The sequence below is a fragment of the Columba livia genome, chromosome 5 (assembly GCF_036013475.1).
Source record: "Columba livia isolate bColLiv1 breed racing homer chromosome 5, bColLiv1.pat.W.v2, whole genome shotgun sequence".
In the NCBI taxonomy this organism is placed as follows: domain Eukaryota; kingdom Metazoa; phylum Chordata; class Aves; order Columbiformes; family Columbidae; genus Columba; species Columba livia.
Genome location: NC_088606.1, coordinates 63,629,798 through 63,650,559, shown reverse-complemented (window position 1 = coordinate 63,650,559; position 20,762 = coordinate 63,629,798). Strand labels below are relative to the sequence as shown.

The 20,762-nt window shown below is 36.2% G+C and overlaps 1 protein-coding gene across 1 annotated transcript in view; it reads left to right on the top strand.

Moving 5' to 3' along the window:
- The window catches only part of LUZP2 (leucine zipper protein 2), a 171,783-nt gene that overhangs the window by 89,373 nt on the left and 61,648 nt on the right, over positions 1–20,762 (top strand). The window contains exon 5 of the mRNA XM_021280041.2: positions 1,161–1,223. Coding sequence (XP_021135716.2) covers positions 1,161–1,223 — 63 coding nt within the window. The remainder of the gene's footprint in view (positions 1–1,160; positions 1,224–20,762) is intronic.

The window sequence follows — 20,762 nt, the reverse complement described above, 5'->3', positions numbered from 1 at the left end:
ATAAAAGTGATGTCAAGTCCGGTAATGGTTTTTAGATTACTGACATCTGTCTCCTTGAGTGTGGACATGATTCTAAGAACAGCTGTCACATCAGGCAGATTCACTGTCATTTTTTATTTGCATGACAACCAAACCATTAATCTTTAGGTCAACGTCTCTATAATCTAAATCTCTTTTCTTACAGAGGTTTTGTTTTCCTTAGCAAGTCTGCTGCAATGTCACAACAAATGTAGTTTCCCATGGAACGTGGGTCGAATTATGTGTCAATGGGGGAGAGAACGCGGCATGGGGCATTAGGTATATAGGGATGAGTATTTTGCTAATTAAGGTATCCAAGATCATCCTCCTTCAAAGTGAAAAGAATGTGTTCTTTTAATCCTAGTAGTTTTAATTAAATCCTTCTTTCTCCTATTATGTTCCATAAGCCAGGAGGAAAGCTCAATTACTGAAAGAAACTCAGACTGAGTTGCAAAAATAATCCTTTAAATTGTGTTTGATTTAAATCAATCTTAAAACTAAAATTGGAATTTCTACTTTCCAAAGCAAGTCATTGAATTAAATAGGAACTAAAGACTGAATTTGAATGCTTTCACATATAATACAGTTTATTCCATGGATGGGTCTGATCAGAATCAAGGGGTTTATCTCATTAGGACCAGTGCTGTGGAAATCAAATCAAATAACTGTGTAAGAAACCTACTGTGGTAGGTGTTATGTTCTAAGAGAGTTAAAAAGTTTTTAGATCATAAAATTAGTTACTATTGCTGCAAAAATCCTTAGTTCTCTGAAGACCATGTGGGACTTCATTGCAATGCATAAAAGCCGTATCTACTGGTGCAAAAGTAAAGTAAACCTACTTATGTACAGTGATTTTTCTTCTATTGTTTATAATTTTCCTAGTAAGTACCATGCTAAATGTTTGTATATCTAGAAAATACCCAGCTGTGGCCTATACCAATTTGGTATGTAAGCAGAAATCTTTTAAGATAACTTGTTACTAGAAACACATGCAGGGTGGTGGTGTGCTCTTTTGTGTGTCTGTTGTTTTTGTTTTGTTTTGATTTTTCAAAGCTGTTAGTGGAGTAAAACAACAGTTAATGGTGGAACTGATGTTACGTACATTTTAACAACTCTCACTCAATGTTTCTTCAAACCTCTAGATTAACTTCTTGAAGACCGAAATGGAAAGGAAGAGCAAAATGATCCGTGACCTCCAAAATGAGGTAAGAGGAACATTTGATTGTCATCACCTTTCAGAGTTTACACTGAGAGAGATTATGGTTTTGCTTCTTACTTGAAACAGATATTGTTGTGGTGGAAAGATAAAACTCAAGTGAAATACTCTAAAAACAAAAACAAACAAGAATGATGCTGTGCATTTAGAAATAGTATTTTATTGAACACAGCTGTCAATTCTTTGTTACTGGTGCATAGGTCCGTAGTACAGCTCTGTAACTTTTACTGTACTTATGAGTTGTGCTTTTTCAGAAAGGAATACTTAATTCAGTTCTGTAGATTATTTTGATACACAGTGAAACTTTCTCCAGTGTTATTACCTGCTTTACAAATAAACAGCAAGAGGGGGAGAAAGGAAATGCAGTCTCAGAACTGAGATTCTTAATAAAACTTAAAAAAAACCCACACTCCTAAAATGTTTTCTTATGCTTTGTCTGTCATGAATAGTAATCCCAAACTGATCCCAAAATCCCAAATAAAACATGTTTTGGGGTGATTTTTGTTTTGTTTTGTTTGGTTGGTTGTTGTGTGGTTTTTGATTGTTGTTTATTTGTTTGTTGGGGTTTTTGTTTGTTTTGTTTTAGTATTAAACTGAATTCATTTTGAAATTTGGTCTTGGAATCAAAACTTAAAAACATTTGAGTAGTATCACATTTTTTCTTCCTTATCTTTTTTTCCCAAACAATTGGTTTAAATCAGGTTATAGTTTTCCTTCCCATTGCTTCATTTTGCAAAGGGCTTTGCACTGGAAAACATTTTATTCAGATGATCTCTTGTTCTCTTACTAATTAGGCTTCCTGCCTGTATCTCTTCTGTTCACTTCTTACGTTCTTCTTTTTTAAACTATTCTGAGTTTGATGTTTATGAAAACTTAATCTCTTTAAAGCACTTATTTAAACAGTGATCTGTCTTTGGTCAGTCTGAAAAAAAATGCATGTTACTTTTTAGCTCACAAAGGAAATATTATCTCTTTCAGTTGCTCACGTTATTTAAGCCACGTTCTCAGTTATCTTCATCTACGGTGTCAACCGCTGTGCTTTCTTTTCCCACCTGTGATCACTGGATGCTTTTCAATTGAGCCTGTTAATTCTAATAAATCGTATCAGCACAATCCTATTGACCAACCATAAAAAAATCCTGTCTCTTATTGCACACTTCAGGCATACTTCATTAGTCAACATTCAAACCATCTGACTCTTAATGATTTTCTTAGGTAGGTCAGTAGATATCTGTGATATTTAGTGTATTTATAGCACATTTTGGAAGTCTGCTATGAAAGCAATCTCTGTTTTTGGCACTGAAAGTGTGTCTTAGTTTAAAGATGGAATGATTCAGCAACACTTTATTTCCTGATAACCTCCTGTCTGAAATTGCAAGAGCTGACCAGGTAAATTTGATGTACCGAAGTTGCAAGCAGTTTAGGCCTATCACGGGGCCCATCAGAGAAATATCTAATATGAATACCTACAATTTTATTATTCCAGTTATGTGTCAATCTTTCATGAGATTCAATGTCTGTGTCTACACACTGGATCTACGTGTGTTTTGCTGTCCTGCTACACTAATGCCCTTTATTGCCCTTTGTTAGCAGTTGCAAACAGTCTGCTATTAGTTCCTCTTCGACTGACCCCAAGGAAGCCCTTGAAAACAAACCAGAATAATGTCTTTTCTTGGAGGCTGCAGGGCTGGATTCAGTCATTTACTGGGTTGTTTACTGTGTAGCTTTTTTCAGTCACATTGCATATGTCTGGGGCTAAATGAAGTTTCAGTCTGGTTGGGGTCTCTAAACTGCATGAAGAATGAAAAAAAAATGATTTCTCTTTAGTATCTTGGCAAATTATTGGACAATAGATAAACACACGGGAAAATATATATGTGTAAACTGAGTGGTTGACATTTATAGGATCATAAATATTTAAGAAGTATTTTTCATATCTCTACTATCCTGTCACACCTGGTTGTGTCTTTGAGTTGTTAGGGCAGTATTTTGACTAGAAAGCAGCAGAGAAGGTGGATAGGGATTTTATGAGTCACTGAGTGAACAGTTTCTATTCTGTATAAGTGTTATTTGGGGCATCTATAATTGGGATTTCTCAGAAAGCAAAAAGAAATAGCATATTGAAAAATGGTAGCTAACCTTTGAGGGAGAGCAGTGATTAGAGATAATGGTCTAGGTGAGAAGGAAAAAATACCAGGTGAATAAAATAACTTTTCGGTTTCCTGAAACCTTCAGTGATGCATCTTCTACTCTGGTTTACCTCCTCCTTCTCCACGTGTCCAAATTACATAGGATTTCATTACCATTCAACTGAAATTATTCAAGAAGATCCGTCTGATTTGTATTATTCATCTCTTTTAGATCGTAAAATTAAAAAGAGGAAAAAAGTTTTACTGAAGAGAAGAAAAAAGCTACATTAATCTCTAGGGAAATAGAGAATTAATGTCTAGATGCTCTAAATGGAACTACGGAACCTTCCAGTACTTAATACAAATGTTTCAAATTTGGTGTGGGAATAAAAGGATTAAATCTTGCAGAATGAATATAATAACAAAGACATGACTAAGGGAAAGAGACTTAATCTCATATGAAGCAAAGAGTAAATGAGATGTAGAAAAAAAATGCAATAAAGATTTGATCTTCTGGGTTTTCAAAATTAGATGAGAATTGACTGCCTCTCCTCACAAACCACCCTGTAGGGCTTCCCCCCCAGGGTTTCCATTCAAATGATGGATCTGCCATTCTTTTGTTGCCACCCTATCCAAACACATTCACTTAGATAAATACTGGAAACTTCTCTTGTTTCTCATTTAATAAAATTACCTGAAACATTTCAAATTTTATGTTGACATCTTGCAAGATGCTGCAAGAGCTGTGGGAAAAGACTGTGGGCACTCTTTATTTGGCACATATTTCAGGTGGAAACACAGGATGGTACTTGTGGTTAACGAAATAATAGTGTCCTAGCATGCCCTGGACTTGAGAAGCTCCAACATACTGTTCTTGGCTCAGTCAACTAGACTTGTCTTGAGAAAAATTTGGTTTGAGAGAATTGCTCAGTCCTTCTGTGCATCAGCTACTGTGTGGACAGGGAACTGATAGCTATACCTACCTAATGGCTTTTTGTTCAACTTCTGCACTATGTTTGCCAATTTCCTAAAAGTAAGTCCATTAATAAAAGTTTTTCTGGAATTTCAGTAATTGTTTTTGTGGGCCTAAATAAGGTCGTCTTATTTTGACAAAGATTTGATTGAAATTAAATGGTATGATTTTGAGAGAACATTGTGTTACCTAGGTTCTGCCTCCACTCACTGAATGTACAGTATGCTTTAAAAAAATCCTGTTTGTAAGATTGGATATGCTATATGTTTAAATAATTGACAGCATTTTATATATATATTTTTACAAGTGTTGTCTGCATACAGATAGATAGAGACAGATAATGAAAATGGACTTCCTTTCATAGCTACTTTTGTCCTTTCACCCTCAGTTTATATTGTCAAATTGTGAATTTTGAAATGGCTCTTCCGTGACTGTAAAAATAATTCCACGTTTAGTTTTGTTCTTTCAGCACATGCCCTGCTGCCATTCAGCTCTGCAATTCAGGGATAGGAATAGACAATGACACCCTTCCAACTGAATGCAGCAGCTGTGATGTAGTATGTGAGAAGAGGACATTGTACAGAAAGGCAATTTTCAGGCTATTCATGGCTTTGAAAAAAAAAACCCACCAGTTGACAACAAAAATAGTCCGTGGGGTAGAGGAAAAAATGTGCCAGATCCAGCGCATAGGGATTATGTGTCTAAAAAGTCTCTTTTTCAGAGGTTTCTGAGTGCTTCCTGCAATACCAGAAAAAAATCTGTCAGACTTCCAGCTGTAACATTGTGTGGATTGAGCTAATGTAGTCTAATAAAGGATTGACATGTAAACAGATAGGGTCTTATTTTGAGAAGTGTATCTACTATTGACAAAGAAACCAAGGGGCTTAGAAATTCAGAAGTGCTGGTGGAGCTAAGAAACTTGGCAAAAATGCAGACTAAAATAGAATATGCATAAAATACTTTGAAAATTTTCACTTTTGGAAATGGCCTATTACAGAGCGTGCAGCTCCCTTCTGCCATGGCCGTCATACATCACTTCTGAAGAATTATGCCAAAACTGCTCTAAAAATGAAGCTAAAGCAGGATGCTGTGTTAACCCGTGTTTATATAAGAAAAATCATGGACCTTAACAATTGCTATTTGGCATTCAAAACCGCCTGTTTTTGGCATAGCTCTGAATATGCACGTACATGATGGATTAATTTCTTAAATGAATATCTTTTCTATATTGTGTGTTGTGCATTTTGCTAGTTTACCATTCATATCCTACTGGTACAAAAGCCATCTTCAGTTATAGTGCCCTAGCTGATGTATGCTTATATGCAATTTTCTTCAGATAAATGAGTCAGGAATTTTTCCTAAAAGTTAATAAAAGGTGTATATTCTCTACTGAAAGGTAGTGAAATGTTATTCAGCATTGTCACATGGATGCTATAGTTACCTCACATTAGACTTACGCGTGTGTATAAAGTTTACTCCTATTTAAGCCATTTAGTTACATTTGATTAGATAAGAGATAACTGTTTACCTTATCACATATTTGGCCAAAGTGTTTTACAATAACTCTGTGTATATCTACATGAAGGTATTATATGTTAATATTTTTACAGATTTACAACCATCCCATATTTTTATGAAGCTGATCCAGTGGTTTATATCGGTCAATATATTTCTTTGCTGTTTAGGCTGTGGCAGAACTTTGTTAAACATGAATTACATAAAATATATATAGTAGTGCAGGCAATACAAAATAAAACAGGAGTGGAAAATGAATTTTACTGTAGCTCTCAATAATATGTGTTCTTTTTGCTAAGAAGCACAGTTTTAAATAACTACCTTGTAAACAATACTTTTGCTCTTTTCGTGTAAAAATTGTGGTTATAGCTTTAGTGTCGAGTAAATCATCCTAAAGCAGAATTTTCTCCAATCTCTTTGTGCTTAGCTGCACTAATAAAAGGTAAAGTCACAGCAGTTTAGAGTCTCACCTGATCTATTGAGAATTTCATGCCCTGTAGGGTGAATTCAATCAAATTGTGTTGAATTATGGTGGGGAAAAAAACGAAACCAACAAACCTAGAAACCTCCCTTAGTGAAGCAGAAATTAAATTTTTAGGCTTTGAGACTGTATGCTGATACTGTTCTATAAAGAGGGATATTGTAGTTCTTTACTCTCTGTGTTCTGCAGGTAAAACTTTTTGTCTGTCCTCCTGAGAAGAAAATTGGGTAAAGTAAAGAGGAATCTTTGGGCACTGCATTGGTTCTACAATTCAGAAGAAAACATTCACAAGTGTCAGAAGTAGGGGCACTGCCCAGGGAAAGGTGAATGAGCAGAAAGAGCACAGGGGCAGATATCATTCTGCTAAAGGACTTTGAACTCAGTGTTTCTCAATTGATTATAGCTTCTTTATAGCTTCTTTTGAAGTAAAAATAAAATTCTATTTGAAAAAAAATACATGTATATATATTCTCAAACTTGTTCTATGAGGATTTTTTACTGTAAATGCTAAGGAAAAGGTGGAAAAAGAGGTTTAATCAGTAGAAAATGGCTCTTAGGGGACAGTATACGAGATCATAGCAGTTTACTTTTGTAATCCTGCTGAAGTTATTCTGATGTCTTTACTTAATTTTTCCATACTGCCCAGGACACTGTGTTAAATTCTTATTTCTGACATCCTCCCTCATTAATCCAAAGTTCTAAAACGGGTCTGAATTCTACATTTTTCTTACTCATCTAGTCTCAAACCTGTGTAACAGGCTTTTTATCCTTGAAGCTTAGCATTTTCAGTTGTCATTTGTAGCAAAATATCATCTGTGGAGAAAAGAAGGAGCAATTTCCAATCTGTGCCTTCATTTCCTTTCATAGGAAATTGCTACTGGTAATTAGTACTCCTAGATACTGATGCTTCGTAATGCAGTAGTGTATAAGGTAAACTTCTATAAGCATTTCAAAGATCAGATTGATTAGGCTGTTAGGATAAGAGAGGTGCAAGTATTCTTTGATTCATTTTGTCTTATTTTTATGCAAGTATAGCCAGTACGTTTGAAACTGAGGGTTAAGAATAGGAAGTCCTAGTAGATCCTTCACTACATCTTATTTCAAAAAGGCAGCAAAACATGAATTATAAGAGGTTACCTTGAATAGCAAAGTTTAAAAGAGCTGTATTCTGTCCTTTGCAGAGCTGGCTCCTAATAACATCTGTTGCAGCTCTGCCAGGCAACAGGGGCAGCGTAAAACCTAATTAAAATCTTTCATCTCTGAACTTGTGCAGACAGTTTTGTGAATCTTCATGTTATCCCAATCAGTGTTTTCAGCATTACAGATCTCAAGGGCGAGGTGGCTCAGAGCCAAGCTCCAAAGAACTTTAAGCACAGATGACATTTTACAATTAATGTAAAACTTTCTCTGAAGCTAGTGTAAGTTTTGCCAAACAGGAGAAGAAAAGCACTGATCTTATTTATTCATGTTATGCAGACAAGTGGAGAAGTTTGTGTTTAGTACCAAAGTGTTAAAATTAGGGCAACAAAGATGATGAAGGGAGTGGAGCTCCCTTATGAGGAAAGGCTGAGGGAGCTGGGGCTCTGGAGCTTGGAGAAGAAGAGACTGAGGGGTGACCTCATTAATATTTACAGATATGTAAAGGGTGAGCGTCAGGAGGATGGAGCCAGGCTCTTCTCAGTGACAACCAATGATAGGACAAGGGGTAATGGGTTCAAACTGGAACACAAGAGGTTCCTCTTAAATTTGAGAAGAAATTTCTCAGTGAGGGTGCCAGAGCCTGGCCCAGGCTGCCCAGGGAGGTTGTGGAGTCTCCTACTCTGGAGACATTCAAACCCGCCTGGACACCTTCCTGTGTAACCTCATCTGGGTGTTCCTGCTCTGGCAGGGGGATTGGACTGGTTGAGCTTTTGAGGTCCCTTCCAGTCCCTGACATTTTGTGATTCTGTAATTACCCAGTGGACAGAACAATTGAGAGGAAGTAACAATGGTATCTGTGGTTAAAAAAAATAATGTGAATTGATACTTCAAAATCTTGAGTAGACACTATTGATTTTTATCCTTAGATGAAATAATAAAAGAGCATTTAATAATCAAATTTCCATGGTTCATAAGGAAAGAGAAGGTGAGCTGCTGATTTCTACATTACAAATAATGCTGTCAGTTACTTATATTTGTCACTTAGGATCAAAAAAGAGAGATCATCCCTGATGAGCTCTGAGTCATCCAGATTTAGGATTAGAGTATTCTTTGCCTCTGAGAACATCACACAGGACTTAATGGCATAAGAATTTATAAAGGTATTTGCGACATGAAAATGCACTTGGCTTATTAATTTAAAAAGTTGCTTAATAAAGTTATTTTGCACCTGGAATGCTCCTGTTCTGGGCTGAGAGCTCTCCAGAGGCTATGAAGCTCAAACTACTAGATTAGTTGGCAGGGACATGGCTCTCATAGTTCTAACTAGATTTCCATGGAAGTCAATGAGAATTTAGAGAAAAAAGACTGGTGAACCCCGAATTGATCGTATTATGGTGCACCATACGAAACTTCCATTGATTTCAAGGGAGAAGGCTTGGAGTGTTTGCATTTTATTCAGGATCATACTGTTGAATACAGAGAAGTTTATTTGCTCACTTCATCAGGAGCAGAGTGTGATTTTTAAAACTACTTTTTGCTATGTAGAGGTTTAATTCAACTTGACTGCTGTTGTTTTCTAGTTTTTAATCAAGATGAGGTGTAGCTGGAAAATGTCACCTTCATACAGTAAAGTATTTTTCAACTGAGGGTTAATAGCCTTTGACTTTATGAAGATTATCGTCCTTTCCCACGACTCATTATCCTCTAGTCATAATTTGATCAATTATAATTTCAATAATGTCTGTATATTCAAAGATTTTTTAAAAAGTAACAGAAATAAAATACTTAATTGGAATTCAAGTTAAAATTATTCAGGAAAAAAACCTCATGTAAAATTCCTAAATTGTCAGTCATGTTACTACCTGAGCTAAGGTGTCTGTATAAGCTCTTCAGCCATAGTGTGACCCCACCATGTTCTTCTAAAAGAAGTAGAAGCACGTGAAGGTTTTTTTTTCTTGCCAGCAAAAAGAATTGTTTCTCACCTTCTTTAAATCTATTTCAGCCTGAAACCCTGGAATATTTTCAAATGCAGAAATGTTTGTCCCTGCAAAAAAATTCAGCAGGCTTAGGAGGGATATTCATATTTGTTCAGCTTTTGTATCACATTTTCTAATGAATATCTCAGCCTTGCTAGTGAATTGTTTGACTTAAAAACGTGAAAACATTGTGCAGTGGGAACAAAACACTCTCAAATGTGACTGTCCTCTTCCTAGAAAATCACTGCAGCAATTCACTTTATATTACTCTAGTGATAGGAAATAGTTCACCCTCAGTGTCCAGTCAACCTCATACCAAGTCTTAAATGTAGAAATGGTGCTATTCTAGGACAAAAATTCTGTTATCCAGAAACGTTTTAAAAGGCTTAGCTGTGGAATCTTCTCTCTCACATTCCCTTTTGAACACTGTTCAACCATATTTGGGGCTGCAGATGTTATTGGAGAAGGAAATATTAAACAGATCAGTCAACTTGTTGCTAACGTTAGGCATAATAACTGGAGTTGTATTGATTTTGTTTAGTTGTCATTTAACTAAAGAAAGCAGGTTTTGTAGCTATGCTATAATTTAAAAACATGGTTTTCATTAGACTGCCTCAAAGTTGCTTTGCCGATCTACCCATTTGTCAAGTTTACCTATAGAAGACTTTCCATGGAACGAATCTTCTTCAGAACTTGATTTCACAATTTTTATAACCAAAAATGTTTAAAAATGAAATGACAACTACAATTATACTTGAATTGCTCCCTTTAAAAAATGTTCTCTGTCTTGTAAATAATTTAATACACACAGAGTTTAACAGGTATGGAAATGTTTCTTAAGTGAAATTATAAGGGTTTAATCAAGCAGGTGCTGCTTGAAGTATTCTGGAAGGTGTTGTCTTATCTTGATTTTCTTTCTTGAACAAGGATTTTTGAGTAGTATTGTATCAAATAACTACATGAACTCAGGAAAGATCTGCATGAATGAAAAAACCAGTAAAAATGTGAGAATATTGTGGTTCATCCACAAGCTGTGCTGTCCTTTAATGTATTGTGATTAACATATTGTGATGACTTGCTTTCAAATGTAAAGTAGGTATTCAGAAATATTTCTAACTATAAATTTAATCCTTAAACATGTCCTGGTCTTGTGTGTGTGCGTCTGTGTATTTTTATATATTTGCATGTACATTTAAATTAAAAACATTCTTTACATATTAATTTTATTAAGGTTGACCTTAAAATAGTGTTCTGCATTTTTTTCACACTGTAACTCTCTTACTTGCAAAGGTGAGTGGAGGAGCCAGACAGGACACTCAACACTGTAACGAGAATATTGTTTGTCTTTGTAAGCTTCTTAGCAGAACTATATGTTCGTAGAGAGAATTCAAGACCTTTTGTTTAAAAGAAAGAGAATATTGCTGTTTGGTAGGTGATTTAGAGTGAGAAATGTGTCTTTTATAGAGACTTGGAGAAATCTTAAGGAAATTTTTTTAACCACATTAGTGCATTTATTTTGTGATTCCTAAAGTAAAAGTTTAACTTCCTCTCTCTTTTTTTTTTTTTTTTGTTTGTTTTCCAATCTCTGGAACTGGGCTTTGTACTGATAATCTTAACAAACCACTGATCAAATAAACAGCTGTATAACTCTTCTGCTTTCAAGCCTCAGCAGAGGTAATTCGGTGATTCAGCCATCTCAAAGTCCCAACAGAAGTTTGTGAAGCATTTGGACAATTAGAGCGATTCAGTTTCATCTGTTGAGCTTTGCATCAGGATCCCTAAAGCACATGAGTGTGTTTTGATTCTCCCATCTGGTTAAGCCCTGGTATCAGTATCAGCATCACCCCGAAGCTGGATGCCTTTGCTGCAGCACGGGTGGCGATGGCTCGGTCGACTGTTCTTCACTAGCCCCTAATCAGGATTCTGTTTGTTCTGTGCCTTATTTTCCTCTTTCTTTACTTGCCAAATAACATTATTTCTTGGGTTAATCAATTAGTCCAAGGAACAATCATTTGGACTACTTCTTAAACAAAGTAAAACAAGATAATATCAATTGTGTTAAATATAATAATTGGGAATAGGATCACATACCTGTTTGGCTTGGTAGATTATAAGTCTACGTCATGTTTATGTCATACCTTGGCACTGTTAGTATTTCAAAGCATATTTACTCATACTTGCCAGAAATATGAGTCTACAAATGTATGAATTTAAATCCCGAACTTCTGGGAATTTGGAATGACACAGCTTTATCACCAATGTGGGATTTGGATTTTGAGAAATAATTATGGATTCAAGACATGCAGCTGTTGAGTGTAAGTTCATTAAAAGTGTTCCTCTGAAAATCCAGCTGCATTCGGAAATATTGAAATATATTTTACAGATAAAAACATACTACTTTTAAATAGTATGTGTAGTCGGTTGTAACTTTAAGAATTTCTGAGCAGTGCACCTTCTGTGACCTAGAGCTAGATCTCGCGGATATTTCTGAAAAGTATATGAGCATAGAAGTTATTAAATTTTGTGGGCAGATGCATTACTTAGATTGCCTGCCTGTGACTGACAGACCAATATTCTATTTAATATCATGGGATTGGGTAAATTACATTTTTACATCCTTTCTTTTCCAAGACAAGTATTAATGTGAGATCTGCTGACTGTCAAATTTTCTTTCTTGTCCAAACCTATTAACACTTAGTTTCAACTAAAATACAAAGGAAAAATGTAACAGGTATTGAAATATCAATTATAGGTTGAATTTGAAAAAAAAATAAATTAATCCTGCACAGATTTTTGTGGGTACAATCTTAAGAATAAGTGTCCTGAATGTTTATATGTTTACTGCAAAGTGGAAACATTTTTATAGAGGGGATTAAAATTCTTATATTTTTCCTTCCATGACTTTACAATGCCAACAATTCTGGGATTAGAGCACCCCTAGGAAAGGACAGGTAGTTGAGCATTGGATCTGCCCTCATTAAGAAAGAAGCCAGCCTTAGATCTTCCCCAACTTCAGTGAGATGCAACAGGTCGGCTCTGGGTTTGTGAGTCTATGGAGGTAAAGGTGAGATGCTGAAACCTGCCCAGAAGCACCGTGTTAGTCACCTGAGGTTTTAATACTGTGGACTGAAGGACTAGAGAGCAGAGTCTCTCATTTATGTATTTTAAGGATTTACCTGTGTGGTTGCAGGTCTTTGTGTGTGATGTGTTTGCAACTTGGATTTTATACACTGTTGAAAACCACAAACACCAATAAGACCTGTTGTCTGGCAGCTGCTTAGCATTAAATCAGTATAATTCAGTTCAGTAATTTCAGTGAGTCTACGTGACTTTCCAGCAGCTATTTGGATCCATATTGAAGAAAATATGGATCTCTTGCATTGTTTTTGTGCTTGTTATTTTTTCTCTACTCTTATTAGCTTATGTCACAGTTTTCATGTCACTCCAGGTTCTGCATCTAATGAGCACATAGTTGACACGCTTGGCCTTTTGCTTTCTGTGTAAGCTTTTTATTCTTATGGGAGCAGTAGATAGTACTGGGCTGTTCTACACCATTTACCCCTCCCTGCCTTTGTAGAGGAGGTATCATTTATATCTTTTACTTCTGTGTCTGGACATAGGCCTTTTTAATGTATTGTAGAGATAAGTAAAGTGTATTTGTCATTTATTTTGCTTTTCTGCATTTCCTGGTACCTTATTCAGATAGCAGGCCCCTTCAGGATTGTGAAACCTTTGGTGCTGGGAGAATCTACGACAATGTTCTCCATGGTTATAGCTGCATTTGCCAGGTCTCCCAGCATGGAAATCTCAGGCTGAGTCATAAATTTCATGCCGCTGCATGAAAATTTCAGTGTTTTTTTTAATTCAAGGCTCTACACAGGATTTATGGACTTTGTGCATAGTCATCTTAAAAGACCAGATACAAATTACTTCCCCTCCCCTCCTTTTCCTCTTATAGTTTTATTTTGTTTTATAAGTGGCTTTGTCATCACTTAAGTGTCAGTGTGATACTCAGTGTGGTTACTCAGTGCTGCTGACTGGTGTCTGGGGGTATGGGGACATTCAACTCATGAAGGACATTGCACAGACTGATGCAGTCAGTCCACAAAGGACAGAATATCTGGCTGAGACTCTTCTGCTTTTCCTGGGTATTCTTGGGATAGATTTGTTGTCTTCTTTTTATTTTGGGATGTGCAACATTTTAGTCCCAACCAGATGAGGTTTTTATAGCATTCGTGATAGCTCTCCAGATGCATGAGCTTTCTTCAGTTTTTCCAATCCATTAGCATGTAGTTTTCCCATCTTAGTTCTGAATCCAGAAGGAATAAGTGCAACTAAGCATTAATTCTGATACAATTTTATGCATCAGTTACCACATCCAGCAAAATATTTTGCATCATGATCATCTCAAGCAGGAATATAAACATTCCTTATGCACATTCATAATGCACTGAATATTTTAGTGGCTTTGATGTTGAGATAGGGGAAGTGAAAGGCTATCTCTTTCTTACTCGACAATTTTTTTTGTTCTATTTTTAGCATGAAAGATCCTGAGAACATTTAGTTGACTCAATATTAATTGCTGTTATGATTAATATGCCCATATTCTACCCAGCAAAATAATAAAGATCATAAATCTAGAAAATGGCAAGTCTCTGTTTCCGGTCCTAAAAATGTCTTGCCAATATACATAGAGCACACTTAAGCTATAAAGAACACAGCCAAATATATTTTGTAAATATCGTTTATCAAACTATAGAGTTAAAAAGACTTTTGAATGATAAAGTATTGACAGCTGATACTGCCTTTTCTGCAATGATTAAAGTAAGGAAAAATAGACTTAGAGAAAGTTTCCATCTGCAAAACACTCTCATGTGCTTAAAAGCCAGAGCAGTCTCTAGTCCAGAAGGTAAGAGCATAACATCCTTTTTCTGGCTGTATTATTTACCCAAGTATGCTTTGTGTGCTAAATATTTTAAACTGTGATGCCATTCAAGAACAGATGTAAAATCATGCAGTTCATTTCCACTTTATTCAGAGATTTTAAATACTTTGCTAACACATCTTTCAAAGTCAGGCCTTGAAAAAGCAAGATCTTTTCATTACTAACTGACATAAAAGGAATAATTCCTTAGATCTACATCACATATACTGGCTGTTGTCGGGAGGTGAACACTCAGTAAATCCTAGAACTTCCACTGACGTGCATGTTCTGTCCTCTGTTATTAGGCGTTGCCACGCTCTCCAAATGGCTTTTACTTGGATTTCTGAAGGAAGGGAGGGGAAAAAAACAGTAGCATCAAGGGAAAATCTCCTTTACAGGTGCTCATGGTGGCCATGAATATATCGTGGGCAGATAAAGTATCTGGGAATGCTCAGCAGTCTGTTTGACTAAGTGGTGGCTCTCATCAGAAATGTCTGAGTCTTCCCTTGTTGAAATTATAGCTTGGCAACAAGGTGTGATTTATGTGATCTGTACAGCATAACCGTGTAATTGCAAGATTGCAGATCCAACTTCAGTTTATTCATGGCTATGTTTGCTTTCTATTTAAAAACACATTTTTGTCTTGATGCATTTAGGCTGTACAGATCTTTACATCTGTCAGACGATTAGTACATGGTCTGTGAGGTTAAGATAGGCTGAGCTTTTCCCATCTAGTGTCTCCTTTGTGTGTGTATGGAGTTGAACAGATACAGTTTATCACTGATACCATGAGCTTGTTCTTTCTAATTCATCGTTTTCCTTTATGATGCCTTTTGTAGTGTAACTACATACATTACTATTTACAAAATGCAACGTATGTGTTTACACTTGACCTATCAGCAACGTAAAGCTACTATAGTAGACTGTCTGAAACACTATATTTTTCTTTTGAAAATTTCCCTAAAAATGTAGTGTTTTTTGTCTAATTGAGACCAGTCAATCTTATCAAAGCAGAGTTAATATAGGTCAGAATGAAATATGTTCTGTCATTTATTCAGTGCTGTGGGAACATGAAAGTATGGCAAGTAAAGGCAAGATGCTGGCTTAGGGATGTTGGCATGTTAAGCACTGCAAAATAGCTGGACTCATGGCTGAGGTTCTGACATATAATGCTAATAGTAACTTGAACTGAATAAATTGTGACTTAACTTATGAAAATACATTTAGTGGAAGTTTTGGTATGAAGCATTCTGAAGCTTGTTTTGTTGCAGTAACAATGTGGAACAAAATATGAAGTTAATCAAGAATTATAGAGTACTTTTTTGACATTTAAATACAGTAAATGTCTCCAGCACGTTGAGTCAAATTACTTTTCGCAGCTTGTGCATCAATGCAGCTGTTCAGAGAATATTATCAATAATAGATGACATTTCGAAAGTGCACAAAATCAGGATGCCAGGAGATAACAGTAAAGAATAACAGTCTGGCTACAGAGGAAAATAATTCTTTTAAATACTGCCTTACTTTTCAGTGTATATTGAGAGACATAGCAAAGTACTAATAATGGATTTTTCTGAAAAAGGAAGCACTTGCTTTTCTTTTGTAGGCACAGTTCACCGTTTGCCAAATTTTGGAGATATCTTTGCCAAATGTTATAGCCTATTGGGCATAGATTCAGAGTGGAAAACAACACATATGCTTTGATACTTTAAATATTTGGGGCTTTGTCCTTTTGATTATAGTTCAGAATTGTGGTCAGTGTAATTACACAGTACAACCTTTATCATTTAAATATTGTCTGAGGTAGATGATCAACAAATTCCCTTTGACCTTTGCTGAACATCAATAGTGAATTGAGTCATCAGCATGAAAAAATGTGATAGTTTATCTACAAATAAATATGTTTTATGGGAATGATTTCAAAGAACTTTTCAATACCATATGGAACACTGCTAAAAATGGCTGTTATCTTTGTGTTGTCCTAAGAAAATGTTTATTTTTTTGTTAAATTGTTACATTGTTTTATTAAATTGTTACATTGATTGTCTATTTCAAAATGTCCTGGGCTTACGTTTATGTTAAGTGGGCTATTTACTGATTTATTCCATGGTGCTTATAGATGGCACGGTCCCTCTGCTAATGTGACCAGGGCACTTCAAGGCTGAAGAAACCTCATGTCCTGACAGCTTCAAACATGGGTAGAGCTTCTATTGCTGCCTGTGCCTGATATAGCAGGACAGTGGACGGTGTTTGGGTTACACTCCTGATGTTTTGGAGATAGATGGATGTGGCTTATGGTTTTGCTACACATATGCTGGCTGTGACTATCGCTACCGTGGTTTGCTTATCAAGATGTAAGATCATGTGAACTCTTTTCTTCTTCATCTGTTTCAACAATGGAGCCAGCATTGTATCGCCTCCTGGTGTGAACTCTACCTTTACTGATGTCCTGAGTTTCAAACCTCATAGCCCTGGTGATAGTGCCTGCATAGAATTTGTGAATTAAAAATAGTGTTTTAGTAAGTGCTGAAATATCCTAACGTGAAAGTCTCTCAGTATATTGAATAAGCTCAGCGTGGTGGAAATATGTTTAATATGTGAATCAATCCAGTAAAACTGCCTCAGGGATATCTATTTCCTGATTGAAAGATATTGAAGTAGCTTCTTTAAAATGGCTGGTGTATATTTTAGATGTCTGTAGATGGTACTTGCAAAACTACTTTTAAAAATTAAATATATAGGGCAAAAAGTTCTGTAATGACAAATACTCAGTGCACTGCTACTAAGAGAATTCAGGAGACTGAGCCTATTAATATTAAAGCAAACCTCAGCTATATGACTCCACAGAGAGCAGCAAAAATGTATTCCTTAGTCATCTCCCACTCTTCTCCTTTCATAACTATGCCGTTTATGTTTTAAGACAGATGTTGACAATTCTGGGATGCAAATGTGCCAGGATCTAAAATATGCCTTAATGCAGCATTTCGTTCCCTGCTGCTGGTACAGCAGAAAAAGTGAAGTTGTAAAGCAGAATATAACCAGTGTGACCCTTTGCTCTTATAGTGATAGAAGAGCTTGTTTTTTTGAAAGTCAGAAATGCATTTTATTTTTAGATATTTACATACTGGGTCACATTCAGCATGCTCTTTTCATTTCTGCCACATTGCCTTTATTAATAGAGTTCTCACTCAGCTTTTCTGTTTTTTAAGCCTAACCTGCAGCTTGCAGCAGCACCAGCTGCTTTTCGCCATTCTGTTCACAAATGTCAAACAAATGAAAAGAAGGAGCTTCAGGCTAACATCTACCTCACCAGGTGTTCTGCTTTACTGATCCCACAAACCATCCCCAGGGCACTCAGCCACCTCTACCAAAGGGAAAGATCAAAGAATCGTCAGGTTTCTTCTCTAGTTAATCCTGCATGGCACAGGCCGTTACCCTTCGTTTCAGATAGAAATTCTGAAAAATGGGATCCTGTGTTTAATATGCTGCTATGTTTTTAATTAAAATATCTGGCATGGGAAGAATTAGAAATAACATTTGCTTTCCCATAACAAAGTCCTGTTGAAATGACAGAAAGGTGTAACAGAAAATTAAAGCACTCCAATAAATATTGTTTTGTATCATCTTCCCACCATGAGCTATCTTTACTCAGAGATAAGGAAAATAAATGTCCCTGACCTCTTGCCATCCAAAAATGGAAAAAAAATCCACTACACCAATTCATTGCTGTAACATAAAAATCCTCAGAGTGATGAGAGATTGAGAGATCTTTTTTTCCCCACTGAGCTATTTAAACTCACATCGAAAAGATTACATGTACCAACATTTGATATTGTATCATAACTGTATAAACAACAATAGTCATTCAGGAACTTGCTTTATTTTTCTAAAATACTATTGTGAAATGAAGACATGGAATTCAAAAATACAGGCTAAAAGGGATGGAAAACAAACCCCACATCTTTACATGTAGCACAAATAATTTAGATGTATTTTAAATGTAGAAGTCATTACTAAAATTGTCTCTAATTGGATCAAAAATTTTAAAGAGCTTTTCAGCCAGTTTTTACCTGAAGAAGAGCAGTCCCAGAGACTGCCAGACAGCTGATGACTGAGCAACTGCATTATGAATATCTCTTGAATTCAAAGCACAAGTATTTCTACTAACAATCGTGAATGATTGAGCCCTAAAGTGACTTTATTCCTTAGATCCCATCGCACATTTGTAATACAAAAGACTGCTATGGAAAATCAGCATCTTAACTCATTCTGTATAAGCGTTAAAGTTTTAAAACACAGCAGCAGCTCTCTAGTCTTGCTCAGAATGCCAATGGTTTGTCAGAGACTCACAGTCCAACTGCCTTTGAAGAGCACTTAAACACTTCATTTTGGGCAGAGGAGAATAGTCTCACACAGTGTGATATTCCAGGGCTCATTTGTGTTCTGAATGAAGTCTCAGACACAACAAGCCCCCATGTATCTATGGATGACTGGTGTTTGGTCTGCAACAAGTTATCTAGACGGTTGAGTGATGCAAATACAAATACTTGTTGCAACTACACTGTGAATTAAACCTTCCTCTTAACTAATTTAATGTTAACATTAAACAATCTCAATGAAATGTTTTGTGCTTTAGAGATACAAGTTCCACTCAAACCATGAATTTTTGTGGGGTTGAGCTTTAATGGAGAAGCTTGTGTTTAGACTTTCTGTGTTGAAACATCAAAAAGTTAAAATATATGAAAAAATTCTGAGATGAGCGTGTGTGTGAGGAAGGCTAGATCAAATGTGAGTTACTCTGTGTTAACAATATTGTTTTGCAACAGTTTAAATGCATTTTTTAGCTATAGTAACTTTTCACTGCTTCTAAGCTGCTCTTGCCTTTTGAGTGCTAGACAGGCTCACATTTACACCCCAATTTGTTCCACAGTTAGGATGCAGTCAAATCTCAATGTGTGCTACAGGTTTTTTTTCCTTTATTAGACTTCCAAGGTTTTTTTTTTTTGCATGAACAGGTGGGAATGTGACTGAAAATTTACTGTCTGTGATGGATCCAATCCAACATGCTGCAATGTGTTAGCTTGTTATGGCTTTAAGTATATATATGTATATTTGTCTTCGCATGTTTATATTTAGAGAAAGAGATCATGAGATTGAGGAGAAAAAAAACCACAACCCACACATTCAAAAAGTATACTTTTTATTACTGTTATTGCTATTCTCTATCTCCTTACTCTAGTTCATTTAATGTATGGGGCACAACTGCAGGACATACTCTGCCTTGGACATAAGGAATCACAGAATCACAGAATGTTAGGGATTGGAAGGGACCTCGAAAGATCATCTAGTCCAATTGCTTGTTTGGTAGAGGCTTTCATATAAAATTAGGCTACTGCTATGCGTAGTTGATGAAGGTATCAAAGATGAAGGTATACAAACCTGTGTTTTCAAGAGGGAGCTCTATGTGTCTGGCTGTACTTTCTGACTCTGCCCCTCCTTTTATCTGTGTGCTCCCTTGGAGCACGAGTTATTCCAGATTAATATTTGGAAGAAATTTTGGACACAGCACTTCTCAACTATATGTGAAAAGTCTACGCTCAGTTCACTAGAAGTGTGTGGTGTCACTTTCATTGAATGCCTGGGCATTCCTGGAATCGGTGTGCTTCTAAATAGTTGCACCTGTGGCACCCAGCTCAAAGCTCAAATAGAAGATACTTGTGTGTTGCTTATCAACTCCTTCAGCTCAGATGGACTACCTGAAATTCAGGAGAAAAATCAGCAGATTTTATCTGAAAGGGACAGATATTCGGAGGAAAAAATAAAATAAAACAAAAAAACCCCGAACACCATATCCCACTTGTTTGGGGAAGCTTGCTCTTATGTGCCTTTATCTGTAATGTAAGAGTGTAAGACAGGGGGACATGTTACACAAAAACCAACAAAACATGACTTTAAAAGTCCAAATAAAATGGGCTTCTCCCAGGAATTCAGAGCTGGAAGGACAACAGTGCTTTCTAAGTTTAGATCCAGACAGATCTGAAAAATGTACAGGTCATGTATGTATCATCAGTACTAAAATACACTGATGGGGCAAAGTCCTTCAGCTGTTTGACACACTTGACCCCTGAAAACTGAAGGGAAAAGAGGCTCAAACAGCCTCAAGAATTTCAAGGCGAACTCCTCCTCCTACAAAAGATCACAATGTCTTCATTGCCCATGAAGGAAAAGTAGCACTGCAGTTTTTAAGGTCTTATCTGAAAAACTTCACATAGTGGAGTGCAGGAAACTCAATTTATCTGTCTCAGAAAGATGAAGGGCTGAGCCAACCCTACTGGGATTAAAGCAGTCATGCTGTTTCATGCTATATAAAACATTTTTCATCATTGTGAA